Here is a 14,162-nt window from a genome sequence, read left to right as displayed (position 1 = left end):
TTTTACGTACAGTATTGTTCAAAATAATAGCAGTACAATGTGACTAACCAGAATAATCAAGGTTTTTCGTATATTTTTTATTGCTACGTGGCAAACAAGTTACCAGTAGGTTCAGTAGATTCTCAGAAAACAAATGAGACCCAGCATTCATGATATGCACGCTCTTAAGGCTGTGCAATTGGGCAATTAGTTGAATTAGTTGAAAGGGTGTGTTCAAAAAAATAGCAGTGTGGCATTCAATCACTGAGGTCATCAATTTTGTGAAGAAACAGGTGTGAATCAGGTGGCCCCTATTTAAGGATGAAGCCAACACTTGTTGAACATGCATTTGAAAGCTGAGGAAAATGGGTCGTTCAAGACATTGTTCAGAAGAACAGCGTACTTTGATTAAAAAGTTGATTAGAGAGGGGAAAACCTATAAAGAGGTGCAAAAAATGATAGGCTGTTCAGCTAAAATGATCTCCAATGCCTTAAAATGGAGAGCAAAACCAGAGAGACGTGGAAGAAAACGGAAGACAACCATCAAAATGGATAGAAGAATAACCAGAATGGCAAAGGCTCAGCCAATGATCACCTCCAGGATGATCAAAGACAGTCTGGAGTTACATGTAAGTACTGTGACAGTTAGAAGACGTCTGTGTGAAGCTAATCTATTTTCAAGAATCCCCCGCAAAGTCCCTCTGTTAAAAAAAAGGCATGTGCAGAAGAGGTTACAATTTGCCAAAGAACACATCAACTGGCCTAAAGAGAAATGGAGGAACATTTTGTGGACTGATGAGAGTAAAATTTTTCTTTTTGGGTCTAAGGGCCACAGGCAGTTTGTGAGACGACCCCCAAACTCTGAATTCAAGCCACAGTACACAGTGAAGACAGTGAAGCATGGAGGTGCAAGCATCATGATATGGGCATGTTTCTCCTACTATGGTGTTGGGCCTATTTATCGCATACCAGGGATCATGGATCAGTTTGCATATGTTAAAATACTTGAAGAGGTCATGTTGCCCTATGCTGAAGAGGACATGCCCTTGAAATGGTTGTTTCAACAAGACAATGACCCAAAACACACTAGTAAACGGGCAAAGTCTTGGTTCCAAACCAACAAAATTAATGTTATGGAGTGGCCAGCCCAATCTCCAGACCTTAATCCAATTGAGAACTTGTGGGGTGATATCAAAAATGCTGTTTCTGAAGCAAAACCAAGAAATGTGAATGAATTGTGGAATGTTGTTAAAGAATCATGGAGTGGAATAACAGCTGAGAGGTGCCACAAGTTGGTTGACTCCATGCCACACAGATGTCAAGCAGTTTTAAAAAACTGTGGTCATACAACTAAATATTAGTTTAGTGATTCACAGGATTGCTAAATCCCAGAAAAAAAAATGTTTGTACAAAATAGTTTTGAGTTTGTACAGTCAAAGGTAGACACTGCTATTTTTTTGAACACACCCCTTTCAACTAATTGCCCAATTGCACAGCCTTAAGAGCGTGCATATCATGAATGCTGGGTCTTGTTTGTTTTCTGACAATCTACTGAACCTACTGGTAACTTGTTTGCCACGTAGCAATAAAAAAATATACTAAAAACCTTGATTATTCTGGTTAGTCACATTGTACTGCTATTATTTTGAACAATACTGTATATTTATGAAGAGTACATAAAGCCCATTTCTGAGAAATACATAAAAAAACTAAAAGCATACTTTCCAATTTTTAGTTAAAAAAAAGTATACTAATAGCACACATGAATAAACTTCTTTTTCGTAAGGAATAGCATGTAGAATCATCAAGCAAAAAAAGTTTAAGAGTCAGGTAGAGGCAGATGATTTAAAAGGTCAGGATCTTCTTCCAGAAGAATGCAGATGAACATTTCTTTCACAGTGTCACTACCTTTACGCACTATACTGCAGATCTTCCTCATGCTGGCTTCAGTGGTTGAAGTTGGATGTGTGATTTCAGAATATAATTCTTCATGAATGATTTGCTTTTGCAGCAGATTGTCTGCAATGTTATTTACATTCTCAACACTTCTAATAAGAGCACACCAATTTCTATCAAAAAACTGAACTTTATCAAAGTTGACAGCCAATCGTGGTGTATTTTGGTTTTGTCCTGTTTGAAACAAATTCTCAGCCCTGTTTGGATGCATGTTGATTAATTCTTTCCAAACTGTTGCAGTCCAAACTGATTTCTGATCATCAACTTGGCTGAGTGACATTTTGATGTCATTGTCCACAGGATGTTTGACCTGAAAGAAGTTTGGCTCGATGTCACCTCTTAATTTGATTGCTTCAGGTTGGACAGAAGCTCCATGAACATCAAGACTGTGTTGTTTCATCATACGCAGTGGAGTTTCAGGTCTTGAACACTTGATTGGATGACTCAGTTTTTCCTCTGTTTTAATTTTTTCTTTAAAAAGTGAATCTGATGGGAAAAAATACACATGGAGAATGATGGGGTTCTTTTGTGTCATGAAGATCAGTAGATCACAGTGCACTTTTACTGATATCCCTAGTTTCATAAGCATCGTTTTTGGAGAAAAAGATGGTTTAAGTATTTTGGCATGAAAACGAGTCAACTCCACTGATTCCAAGGATATTCCCTCATCTTCAACACTGAGGACCTTTACACTTTGTGTGAGAGAGGGGTCTGACTCTGCCAAACAGGCATAATGAGGTAGATGGGCCTCCTCCAGTTTCCCTGAGATCACTGTCACATCAATCACAGGACCAATTCTCTCACACTGAAGCCTCTCCAGCTCTTCACTGAGGAAACCTCCATCCACTGCACGATACTGGAGAGTGATGTCACCAGCACAGATCCATCGCATTCTGGTCCTGCTGCACTCGAATCGACCCGCCGGAGTGCTGATCCTGAACTCTGACCCTCCTTCATCTGTACAGACTGACGGCTCCACCTGAACCCACTGCTCAGAGTCAACAATGTGAACACAAGACTGACACACTGGGAGCGGCTGAAGTTTCAGTCCAGACTGTTCTGAGTCAGAGATGTCCAACCTGGAGAGCAGAGATGATGAAGATAATTGAAATGATAAATGTGTGAAAGAGAAACAGACCTTAAAAAATATAAGATGAGCTCACCCTTCCAGCTTTTTCAAAACTTTTGGTTTGAAGTGAATCTCTACTTTCTCATTACAGCGGTGACTCCAGTCCTGTTCTTTGCTCTGATCAGTGAGTTTACTGCATTTCCTCCTTGATAAATATGAAGGAAACCAGGATTTAAAAAAATATATACCCCTAGTATGCTTTTCAATATTTTGTAGGAAACAAGTAACCATGTTTTTACTAGATCTATACAAATATCATAACTGTGTTTCCTTTATTTTCAGCAATAAAGTTTAGTAGATTTTTTGTTTCTTTCATAATTAATACATTTTTAATAAAGTTTTGTTTTAATCTAGTTGCATTTAAACTATGCATTAAAAAGCACACTGAGCACACAAACCCTTTGATGATCACAGTGCAGTGTGGCTCTGTCAGTGATTTCTTCAGTAACGTGAGCCCCTCCTCCAAAAGCAATCCAGTGACACTGACTCTGAAATATTAATGTTACACAAACATCAATAAGCAAAGAATCAGGATAATAACTTTAATAATAAAATAATAATTTTGCACTGCTTTTGAAACAAAATTATATATGTACCCACTTTGTATTACCTTTCTTAACATTTAAGTCAATAATATGATACAGTACACTTATTGTACATACATATTTTCATTGTACTTTAACATAAAAAAATCAATGTTATATAAAAAATATCTCCATGTAATTGCATTTGTAAATAATTTCTGTAGTCACCTCTATAATAACACCTACCCTTTAACCCACCCTTAAACCTAACCATACCACCAAATCTGGCCCTAAACTTCAAGGGATACTCCAGCTCAAAATGAAAATTTTGTCATTAATCACTTACCCCCATGTCGTTCCAAACTCGTAAAAGCTTTGTTCATCTTCAGAACTCAAACTAAGATATTTTGGATGAAACCTGGGGTGCTTGTGACTGTCCTATAGACTGCCAAGTAAATTACACTTTCAAGGTCCAGAAAAGTAAGACATCGTCAGAATAGTCCATCTGCCATCAGTGTTTCAACCGTAACATTATGAAGTGACGAGAATACTTTTTGTACACAAATAAATGACCCCCCAACAATTTGTCTCCTCGGTCTCACTCCAGCTGGCATCATTTTTGAGAATCTGAGCAGTACACAGAAGAGCATATTCTCCCTGTGTGCTGCTCAGATTCTCAAAAATGGTCCTACGCTGATGTGGAGTGAGACAGAGGAGACAAATTGTTGAATAAAGTTGTTATTTTTGTTTTATCCGGATACAAAAAGTATTGTTGTCACTTCATAACGTTACGATCGAACATACTTTTCTGGACCTTGACAGTGTAATTTACTTGGCAGTCTATGGGACAGACACAAGCCTCCCGGGTCTCATCCAAAATATCTTTAATTGTGTTCTGGAGACAAACAAAGATTTTACAGGTTTGGAATGACATGGGGGTAAGTGATTAATGACACAATTGTAATTTTGGTGTGGAGTAACCCTTTAACTTCATCCAGTCTTTAAAGAGTTTTGCCTGAATCTGAATCTATTTTTTTTTTTTTTTTGACAAGTACACACAGTTTCTGTAGTGGGATTTTGCAGCATATTGATTTTCAGAGATCATCCAAGTACATGTCCACTTAATGATGAGAATTTTGTCATTATTTACTCAACCTTGTGGTTTTAGATGTGTTCTCGAAAGGACATACAACAAAAGGGCATGTTCTAAATAAAATAGTCATTGGTTATATATAAACTAAACTATACCCTAACATAAACATCTATATCAGGAAAGTTTATGGCACTAAAGTGTGACCTAAGCATCCAGTAACTTTGTATATGATATCAGGGGACATGACAGAAATCAGTTTTTTGAATAAAAGCAAATTATCTTACCTGAGCTCCTGTAGACTGGTGCAGGTCAGGGCAAAGAAAATAATCCCAGAAGCCCAGCTCTCATTCAGACTGACCAGCTTCAGATTCAACGTCTTCAAACCCACAGAGTGAAATGAAGACAGTAGCAAACTGACATGCTCATCAAGAGCTGAAGAACTGCAAAAATATATTTGACTACAAAAATATTATAAATTAACAGTAAATCTAATGATGAGATAAATAGAGCAATGGCAAAAAGAAATATTTTCTTACTCTTCTGCTACTTTTGCTGTCTTGCTGAGTCTCTGTAAGAAGAGTGACCAGTCAGTGCTGGATAACTCTGATTGTGGACATGTAAGACTGATGTTCAAGACTGCTGGAAATGATAGATTCTTTTCTGAGGAGCTCAAAGACAACCTGAAACAGACAGAAACTCAGAGAAACATTTGATAACAGCATCGTACACTCACTATAGCTGCAGTGTTCTTTTGATAAGTGATTACAAACTATGTGTTATATTTTCTTACAGAACATCTCCATGAGTGACTGACAGCTCAAGTGACCATCTGGGATTCTCAGCACTGTTCTCACTTTCCTGAATCCTATCAGGAACAAAAAATGGTATCATGAAATAATTTAAATACAATACAGAGGAATAGGGCCAAGCAATATTAAAAAAATAAAACCATCTCGAGATTAAAGTCATTATAATACAAGATTAAATTTGTTCAATTTCAATAACATTTCTATATAAAGTGTTGAGATTAAATGAATGACATAAGTGTGTTTATTCCAGTTCTTTTTTCTCACAACAGTTTTCTCGTTATTAAATAATTGTATTCTCAATTTTATTTTGTTTTTTTTCCCCAAAACATTTAATGAGTTTTGTTTCTCAAAATATAACAACTTTTATCTTCAAAACACAACAACTTCATTCTCTAAATTTAATGTTTTATCTCAACATTTTATTTCAAATGATTTATTTATTTTAATTAGTTTAATATCATATTTTAATGACTTCAATCTCAAGATGTTTTTATCATCGTCATTATTATTATTATTATTATTATTATTATTGCTTGGCCCTACTCCTTTTACGTGAAATACAATAATTTATTATTTATCGGACGCAGGATGTTTGTTAAAATTACCTTATTTTTTTTAAGAACTTAGATTTACCAAGAATCTGGATCAAATCTCCAACTTCTGATAGGTGCTTTACTGAAAACCTTGAGAATTTAAAATGAAATGATTTGCTTGTATTTATTACAAAATGTAGTAAATGTATTTTAAAATTAGTTTCAATACAGCATTAAGTTTGAATTTGCAAGTGTTTCTTCATGCAATCACACTGACCTCATAGTCTTAGAGATACAGAGCGCTGGCTGAAGAATCTTGAGTTTCTCAGCTGTTAAATCACAGTACATGAGGTTCAGGTCTCTGATGTTTGAACAGCACTGAAGACAGTACAGCAGCACCCAACAGTCTATGCTCTTCAGGGAAACGTGAGACAGATCCATGACATTGTGTGTTGTAAGAGCTTTCATGACAAATATCTCATCTTGAAGCTCATACAGACAGTGGAGAGCAAATAACTCAAATCCATACTGCCGTGTCATTGCAGGAATCCTTTTCATCAGCTTTTTCTTTAGTTCCCTTTTTTTCAGTTTCATGGTGTGAGGAACCGTTAACCTGATCTTTTGAAAGATTGAGCTACTTACTTTCTCATTTAAGAGACCACAGAGAAACATCATGACTGAAGGGATGGGATTTGATACTCTACTTCTCAAAAGAGGAGATGGCCAGCAAATTAAAGCTTCTGATTCCATCAATTTAAACAGCTCCCTGACTTTCCACCAGGATACTTCTTCATCTAACAATACATAATAAAGTGCAGTGAAGAACTCCTGAAAGCTGAAATGGATAAACTTATAAACTGGTTCATGTTTTTCATGTCCTCTAAGGTCATCTTTATACAAGAACAAAGTTGTAGCTGGATGTAAGCCAATCTTAGCTACACTCTTTTCATCAAAAAAGACTTGTTGATTTTGTATTCCTCTCTCTGCCAGCTGACTCAGACTCCTCAGCATGGTGAGGACAGACTGACTCTGGTCATGCTGCTCCAGTAGAGTGGACACAAAGTGCACATATATGGAGGTGTTTGTCTTTAGTTCTCTCATCACACAATCATCATCTGTTAAGTGTTTCTTCAGACAAAAACAGACCATCCAACACAGCAAAGGCACAGAGCAGGCAGTCAGGAGGTTTTCATTTATCTTCACTCTCTCATATGTTTTTCTGAAGAGCTGTTCATCCTGAAAGAACTTCTGGAAGTACTCCTGCACCCCTCTCTCAGAGAAGCCCATAATCTCAGTGAAACGCTGAGGACCCTTGAGGAGGTTCATCACTGCATCAGCAGCTCGAGATCTTGTGGTGACAAGAATGAATGACTCAGGCAGCAAGCTTCCCCTCAACAGGTTCGTAAGAATGTCCATAGGTCGGGCTCTTTTGGATGGAGTAGTGATTGCTATAATGAAATAAGTGGGTGGGTGAGATACATCATCAATTCCATCAATGAGGAAGAGGACTTTCTCTGGTGTTGTTAACTCCAGTATCTGTGAGATCTGATACGATTTTAAGCTGCAACTCCAGCTCAAAAGCTCAAATAAGCTCATCTCCTCAGAAATACACTTCAGCTCTTCAAACTTCAGAAGAAAAACTACATCAAAGTTTTCAGAGTAAAGTTCTCCAGAAGCCCAGTCCAACATGATCTTCTGTAGCGTGAAGGATTTCCCTCTTCCAGAATCTCCACTGAGAATCACCGTTTTCTGTGTGTTTCCATCACTGTCAGGACTGAACAGCTGGTCTATTCTGATGCTGTGATTCTTGTCATTTGATAACAGATGAGATGAAACATCCACAGACCTCCCATCTCGACGATAGTATTTCTCAGTCTTCTCTTTGCTCTTCTGAATGATCACTGGTTCAGTATAACAGGCGGCCAGATACACACTTTCATCAAGATTACACTCTGCCACAAACTTGGACTTGTCAATGAGTGAAGACTTGTACCAACAAACCATGTTGCTCTGTTCTATGGAAAAATGATTAAAAATCAAATAAATAGAAAAAAAGGATAATAAGCAAACTGCTAAAGTGGTAAATGAGAGCCCACAACTAATGACATACTGTAAATAAAACTTTAAACATCAGCTAATCACAGTATACATTAATATAGGCCTTGACGAAATGTTAAACTTTAGAATGTGTTTTAATACACTATTAAATCATTCAAGACTCCTTTCTGAATGTAACAGTAAGTAGCATTACCTCTTCCATATATTTTCTTCACCTGTCTTTCAAGGTCATCCTTTGTAAGTCTAGGTTGTAAGTCTGATTTGTAACCCTTCAACTCTTTAATTTCACCATAGTCCAGATCACAAGACTGGAAACACAAAGGAAAAAAATTAAGTGCCAGTCTAATTAACCTCAATCTGAATGCAAAAACTGTTCAGCACAATTTTCTTTTTAATTTATTTTTTTCTTTTTCTTTTGAGCGATTAAAAACACGTAGAGCTTGAAATACAATAGCGAATGTAGATTCTACCTAACACTTCAGTTTCATCCATCGCACCCAAAGATAAACTGCAGTGCTTTACAACCATAGGACAGGAAGAGCTAAATAAACTTATCACTGTATCTAAACCAACAACATGTTTATTAGATCTTTTACCCAATAAATTACTGAAAGAGTTGTTACCTGTAGCCGAAGAACCGCTTCTCAATATCATTAACTCGTCGTTATCTTTAGTTCATGTCCCAAAACCATTCAAGCTGGCGGTTATCAAGCCTCCTATTAAGAAACCAAAACTAGATCCTAGTGTACTGGCAAATTATAGGCCTATTTCAAATCTTCCATTTATTTAAAATTTTTTAGAAAAAGTTGTGTCTGCTCAATTAAGCACCTTCCTGCATAAAAATGATCTGTATGAAGAATTTCAGTCAGGTTTTAGGCCCCACCATAGCACAGAAACTGCACTTGTTAAAATTACAAATGACCTGATCCTTGTGTCAGCTCAAGGCTGCATCTCATTTCTAGTCTTACTTGATCTTAGTGCTGCGTTCGAACACCATAGATCATGACATATTCATAGACATATTACAAAACTATACAGGTATTCAAGGGCAGACTCTAAGATGGTTTAGATCATACCTGTCCGATCGCTACCATTTTGTTTACGTAAATGGGGAGTCATCTCATTTGTAATCTGTAAAATATGGAGTGCCACAAGGATCCGTCCTAGGTCCCCTTCTATTTTCAATATACATGTTGCCCCTTGGTAATATTATTAGAAAATACGGAATTAGCTTCCACTGTTATGCTGATGATACTCAGCTATATATCTCAACGAGACCAGATGAAACTTCTAAATTATCTAAGCTAACAGAGTGTGTTAAAAATGTAAAAGTTTGGATGACAAATAATTTTCTCCAATTAAATTCGGATAAGACAGAGATATTAATTATTGGACCAAAAAACACTACACAGAATCTTGTAGATTACAATTTGCAACTAGACGGATGTACTGTTACTTCCTCTACAGTCAGAAATCTGGATGTCATATTAGACAGCAATTTGTCTTTTGAAAATCATATTTCCAATGTTACAAAAACTGCATTCTTCCATCTTAGAAACATTGCCAAGCTACAAAACATGTTATCTGTTTCTGATGCAGAAATACTAGTTTATGCATTCATGACCTCTAGACTGTACTATTGTAATGCACTTCAGGTAGTTGTCCTGCTTCATCAATAAACAAGCTACAGGTAGTCCAAAATGCAGCAGCTAGAGTCCTTACCAGGTCAAGAAAATATTATCATATTACCCCAATTCTACAGTCTCTGCACTGGCTACCTATTAAGTTCCGTATCAGTTACAAATTATCATTACTTACCTATAAGGCCCTAAATGGTTTAGCTCCTGTGTACCTAACTAGCCTTCTACCACGCTACAACCCATCACGCACCCTAAGGTCACAAAACGCTGGACTTTTGGTAGTTCCTAGGATAGCAAAGTCCACTAAAGGAGGTAGAGCTTTCTTACATTTGGCTCCCAAACTCTGGAATAGCCTTCCTCATAATGTTCGGGGTTCAGACACACTCTCTCTTATTAAATCTAGATTAAAAACGCATCTCTTTCGCCAAGCATTCGAATAATGTATCTCTTAAATTGTGAGTGTAGTTGCATCTGATCAAAGGTGCATTTTTATTCATTAGCTTGGGTTAAACTAATTTTAGTTTGTTGGATCAGCAGCTATGCTAATAATGTCTCTATTTTGTTTCTATGTCTAGGATTTACACAAGCTCCAGTCTGGATCCAGAACACCTGAGAAGAGATGATGCTGACCCTCAGATGACCTCAGATGATGCTAACCCTGAATCAACAAACAGAACTAACAAATATTGCTACAAGTGTGACTGCATCATATAACTATTATTAATTAATAATATTAATCATGTTCATCGTCTAGCTGACTACATAATTTTCTGTAAAGTTGCTTTGTAACGATTCGTATTGTAAAAAGCACTATACAAGTAAACTTGAATTGAATTGAAAAACAGTACTTTGTAAGAAGACAGACTAAGTAATTTTATCTTGGTTTACTTTCAAGAAACGCCCAGAACTTTATTAAAAGAGGGTGCTGACATGACAAAAGTTATCAAATATTACATCAATCTACCTGTTTAGGCGTTAGCCTTAGCATAACCATAACTGCTTTACCTGTTTTTCAGTCCTCTTGTCTTTACCTAACAAAGGGCTTGGAGTGAAGGTTTGTCTGCATTGAGGGCAGCTGTAGACTCTCTTCTGATCATCGTGATCCCAGTAACCTGTAATACACTTCATACAGTAGCTGTGTCCACAGGGAATGGTCACTGGATCCTTCAGTAGATCCAGACAGATTGTACAGATGACCCGATCCTCATCCCATGAAATACTGGCTTCAGCCATTTTTCTGTAAACATGCACAAGGCAGAACAACAGCAGCCTAAACTCTAAAACTCTCCAGATTCAGTCAACCATCCCAGCTAACACTAATTTATTCTAAATAAACTGAAGATTCCTTTAAGATATTATGGTCACTAAATTTTTTCAGTCATGGTATCAGACTGCATCTCAAGAAATGAAGATCAAGTGGTTTTCTGGTTCTGTATTTGAGAAATTTGTGCAAATTGGGTGTGTCCAGGCAAGTTTGGGCTGGTTGTTTTTTTAGAAGACTAACATCTACAGCATTTAATAAGCAGACACTTGTAACAAGTTTGAATCACATTTTGAATGCACTGGCTTAGAAGAACTCCAAGATACACACAGAAATGTTAAAAATGTTACAACCAGCCCGATCTCCCCCTATAGAACTAACCAACCTCGCAGTTCACCTCTCTTACCAGTTATCAGAACTACTGTTTGCTTATAAGTAGCTGAAGCTAGTTCTATAGCTACATCCATTCAAGTGAGAAGAAAGACAAATGCAGAATTCAAATCCACACAATAACTTCCCTTATCATTCCTGCCCTAGAAATATATTTTATATAAGAGCACAGGCCTACAGGCTATGCTAGTATGCGGTTCCGAAGTAATGAAAAAGTCCTCTGAAATGTTTTTTTGCTCCGTTCAAATCATGGACTCATGCTCAAACCTTGGGGATAGATCTTAAGTACAGTAACATCAGACACCTTGCAATCTTTTGACATATCAGTATCCAGAATAATCAAATTAAATTATTTGGCAGGTAAGAAAACGTAATGCAATAATTAAAAATGAAATGTGTAAACCAATTCACAAAGCTATCAATTTATCAATGAGAAGGGAATCCAGTGAAAAGAGAAGCACATTATTTGAACGCAGTTTGAAAGAAAATGAAGAATATAAATGCATTCAACTTTACAAATGCAGCTCTAAATTACTTAAAAGAAAGTATATGACCATTCACAAGAACTATGACATCACTTAAGCAAGTCAATGTGAGTTTCCTTGATTTAAATGTAATCATAAATGTATTAAAAAGTGGGTGTACTTAAAAAAAAAAAAGTAGGTGTATATATATAACACAAGTTCAACACCTGTATTTGGAGAGAAAAAACCTACAATGTATAATCTGCAGTGTAACAGAATATCATGATATTTGCAAGCACTGCAATCAAATTTTATTTTATTTTTTTAATTCAAAAATATAATATAACGATTTGGTTAAATAGCTATGGATGATGATGTATAAACTATTGTGATTTTAGCATTAAAAAACTGCATAAAAAGGTTAAAAAATTTTGCCTACAAAAGGAAAACCCTGTGACCCTGGACCATAAAACCAGTCTTAAGTCTCTGGGGTATATTTATAGCAATAGCCAAAAATACATGGTATGGGTAAAAATTATAAAAAAAATAAAAATAAAAAAAATAGGCCAAAAATCATTGGGATAATGAGTAAAGATCATGTTCCATGAAGATTATTTGTACATTTCCTATTGTTAATATATAAAAACTTAATTTTTGAGTAGTAATATGCATTGCTAAGAATTAATTTGGACAAATTTAAAGGAGATTTTCTCAGTATTTAAATATTGTCCGACCCCAATACACCATACGTCATTGGAAAGCTTATTTATTCATCTCAATTTTGAAAACTGGTTTTGTGGTCCATGGTCACACACACACACACACACACACACATATATATATATATATTCATATTGAACACAAAGTAATTATGGGAAAAGGTGGGTTTTCAGTGACATTAGGGAGAATAACTGGTGACAATTTTCAAATGTGTGAATTTTCTTCATCTTCAGCTGCATCTTATTTTCCAAGTGATGTCTGTTTGCGTGTCTTGGTTGCAGAGGTCTTTGGTCTCTGGACAAGAAAGATTACAGGATGTTTAGTAACATCGTGGACTTTATTTTATATTTGTAATTGGTGTTGTAAACTTTCATCTAAAAATTAGACATTCGAGTGAACAATGAATTAATGCACATTTTTGCTCAATGACAGGATATCGGCAATCTTAAAAAAAAAAAAAAAACTGAGAGAGTATTTCCTTACGCCTGCAAGCATTTTCTTTCTAATTTAAGTGTTTTGTATGCTAATACAGTAACCTACATAACATGCAATTGAAAACAGGTTTCACTCACTCAGTTTAACTGTAGCTGGTTGTTCTGGTGGCCATCGATGTAATCGATCGCTTCACCACCTCCTATCAGACACACAACAGGTCATATTAAACTACCAATACAGGTAGCTTCAAGTTTATAAACTTATCAAACTAACACCAACTGTAGATTCTCTTACCCAGCTCTTTGAAGAGGTATGGTTCATGATTTCTCAGAGCATAATAGAAGTCATTTTTCACTCTGTCTCCTCCAGCATTTAGTGCTTCAAAGAGCTTTCTCATTTTGCCCTGGTCTGTTTTTTCTGCTCTAATCTCTGAATATTTTTCATTATGTATCATTTTCTTATTCTTTAGTTCATCTGCTATTGCCATCACTGAGGTAACCCTCTGAACAAGCTCAGCGAAGTGGCCATCCACAAACTGGGCCTCTGGGCATTAAACAAATACACAAACGATTATTTGTCTGCTGTACATTAAAACAATATTTCAAGTTTTTGTAACTCTTCATTTAAAAAAAATAAATAGCCTGTTTAATTATTTAGAAGTAAAAAACAGAGATTTAGATTTGCATCAAACTATTGGAGTTTGTCAAGTCAGATCGCGCTTACCAAAGCTGCTCATCGTGTCTGATAACAGACCTTGATCCGCGAATTAAAATGAAATGCCGATCAGCCAGGTACTTTTTAACGCTTAATATACCGCATCTAACATGCAATCGTAAAATTTAGATGTTTAACCGAACTCGTTTAACCTAAAGAGAAAAGTTGTACAGTTCCCTTGGCGCCAGAGAAAAACCGAAAGCAGTTTTCTATTATGTAAATGACATAGGGTTGACGTGTACATTAAGGCGTTACGTCAGTCACCCAGCTGCTTCACGCCATTTGTATATTAGAAGGATAGGATACTGTATCGCTAATGGCCTAAGATTTCAATAAAATAAGACTGAATTATTTACTTGGTCTATATCATATACATATATTTTTTCTAGTCCGTAGGCAGAGTTTCATTTACTGTAGTGTGTAACATCTATGCAAATATGCAGGGTCTGCGTTTACA

At 36.2% G+C, this 14,162-nt stretch overlaps 2 protein-coding genes and 1 long non-coding RNA gene across 3 annotated transcripts; all 3 read right to left on the bottom strand.

The window, feature by feature from the left end:
• Positions 1-1,783: 1,783 nt before the first annotated feature.
• LOC113045396 (NACHT, LRR and PYD domains-containing protein 1b allele 2-like) lies at positions 1,784-5,130 on the bottom strand. The gene is made up of 4 exons (XM_026205771.1): positions 4,966-5,130; positions 3,463-3,552; positions 3,099-3,209; positions 1,784-3,014 (listed from the first exon to the last, which is right to left on the bottom strand). The coding sequence occupies exon 4, from the start codon at positions 2,825-2,827 to the stop codon at positions 1,799-1,801; it is 1,029 nt and encodes a 342-aa protein (XP_026061556.1). The 5' UTR covers positions 2,828-3,014; positions 3,099-3,209; positions 3,463-3,552; positions 4,966-5,130; the 3' UTR covers positions 1,784-1,798.
• A 331-nt stretch (positions 5,131-5,461) lies between these two features.
• Positions 5,462-8,386, bottom strand: LOC113045383 (NACHT, LRR and PYD domains-containing protein 3-like). Its single transcript, XM_026205757.1, has 4 exons — positions 8,275-8,386; positions 6,301-8,038; positions 6,096-6,173; positions 5,462-5,546 (listed from the first exon to the last, which is right to left on the bottom strand). The coding sequence occupies exons 2-4, from the start codon at positions 8,025-8,027 to the stop codon at positions 5,468-5,470; spliced, it is 1,884 nt and encodes a 627-aa protein (XP_026061542.1). The 5' UTR covers positions 8,028-8,038; positions 8,275-8,386; the 3' UTR covers positions 5,462-5,467.
• Positions 8,387-10,726: 2,340 nt separating this feature from the next.
• LOC113045421 (uncharacterized) lies at positions 10,727-13,920 on the bottom strand. The gene is made up of 4 exons (XR_003275981.1): positions 13,715-13,920; positions 13,286-13,534; positions 13,129-13,190; positions 10,727-12,850 (listed from the first exon to the last, which is right to left on the bottom strand). It is a non-coding gene; the product is annotated as an uncharacterized LOC113045421 (long non-coding RNA).
• Between the last annotated feature and the right edge of the window lie 242 nt (positions 13,921-14,162).

This window comes from Carassius auratus, chromosome 27, assembly GCF_003368295.1.
Source record: "Carassius auratus strain Wakin chromosome 27, ASM336829v1, whole genome shotgun sequence".
NCBI lineage: Eukaryota > Metazoa > Chordata > Actinopteri > Cypriniformes > Cyprinidae > Carassius > Carassius auratus.
The sequence above is the reverse complement of the archived record's forward strand: the minus strand, read 5'-3'. Positions and strand labels throughout refer to the sequence as shown.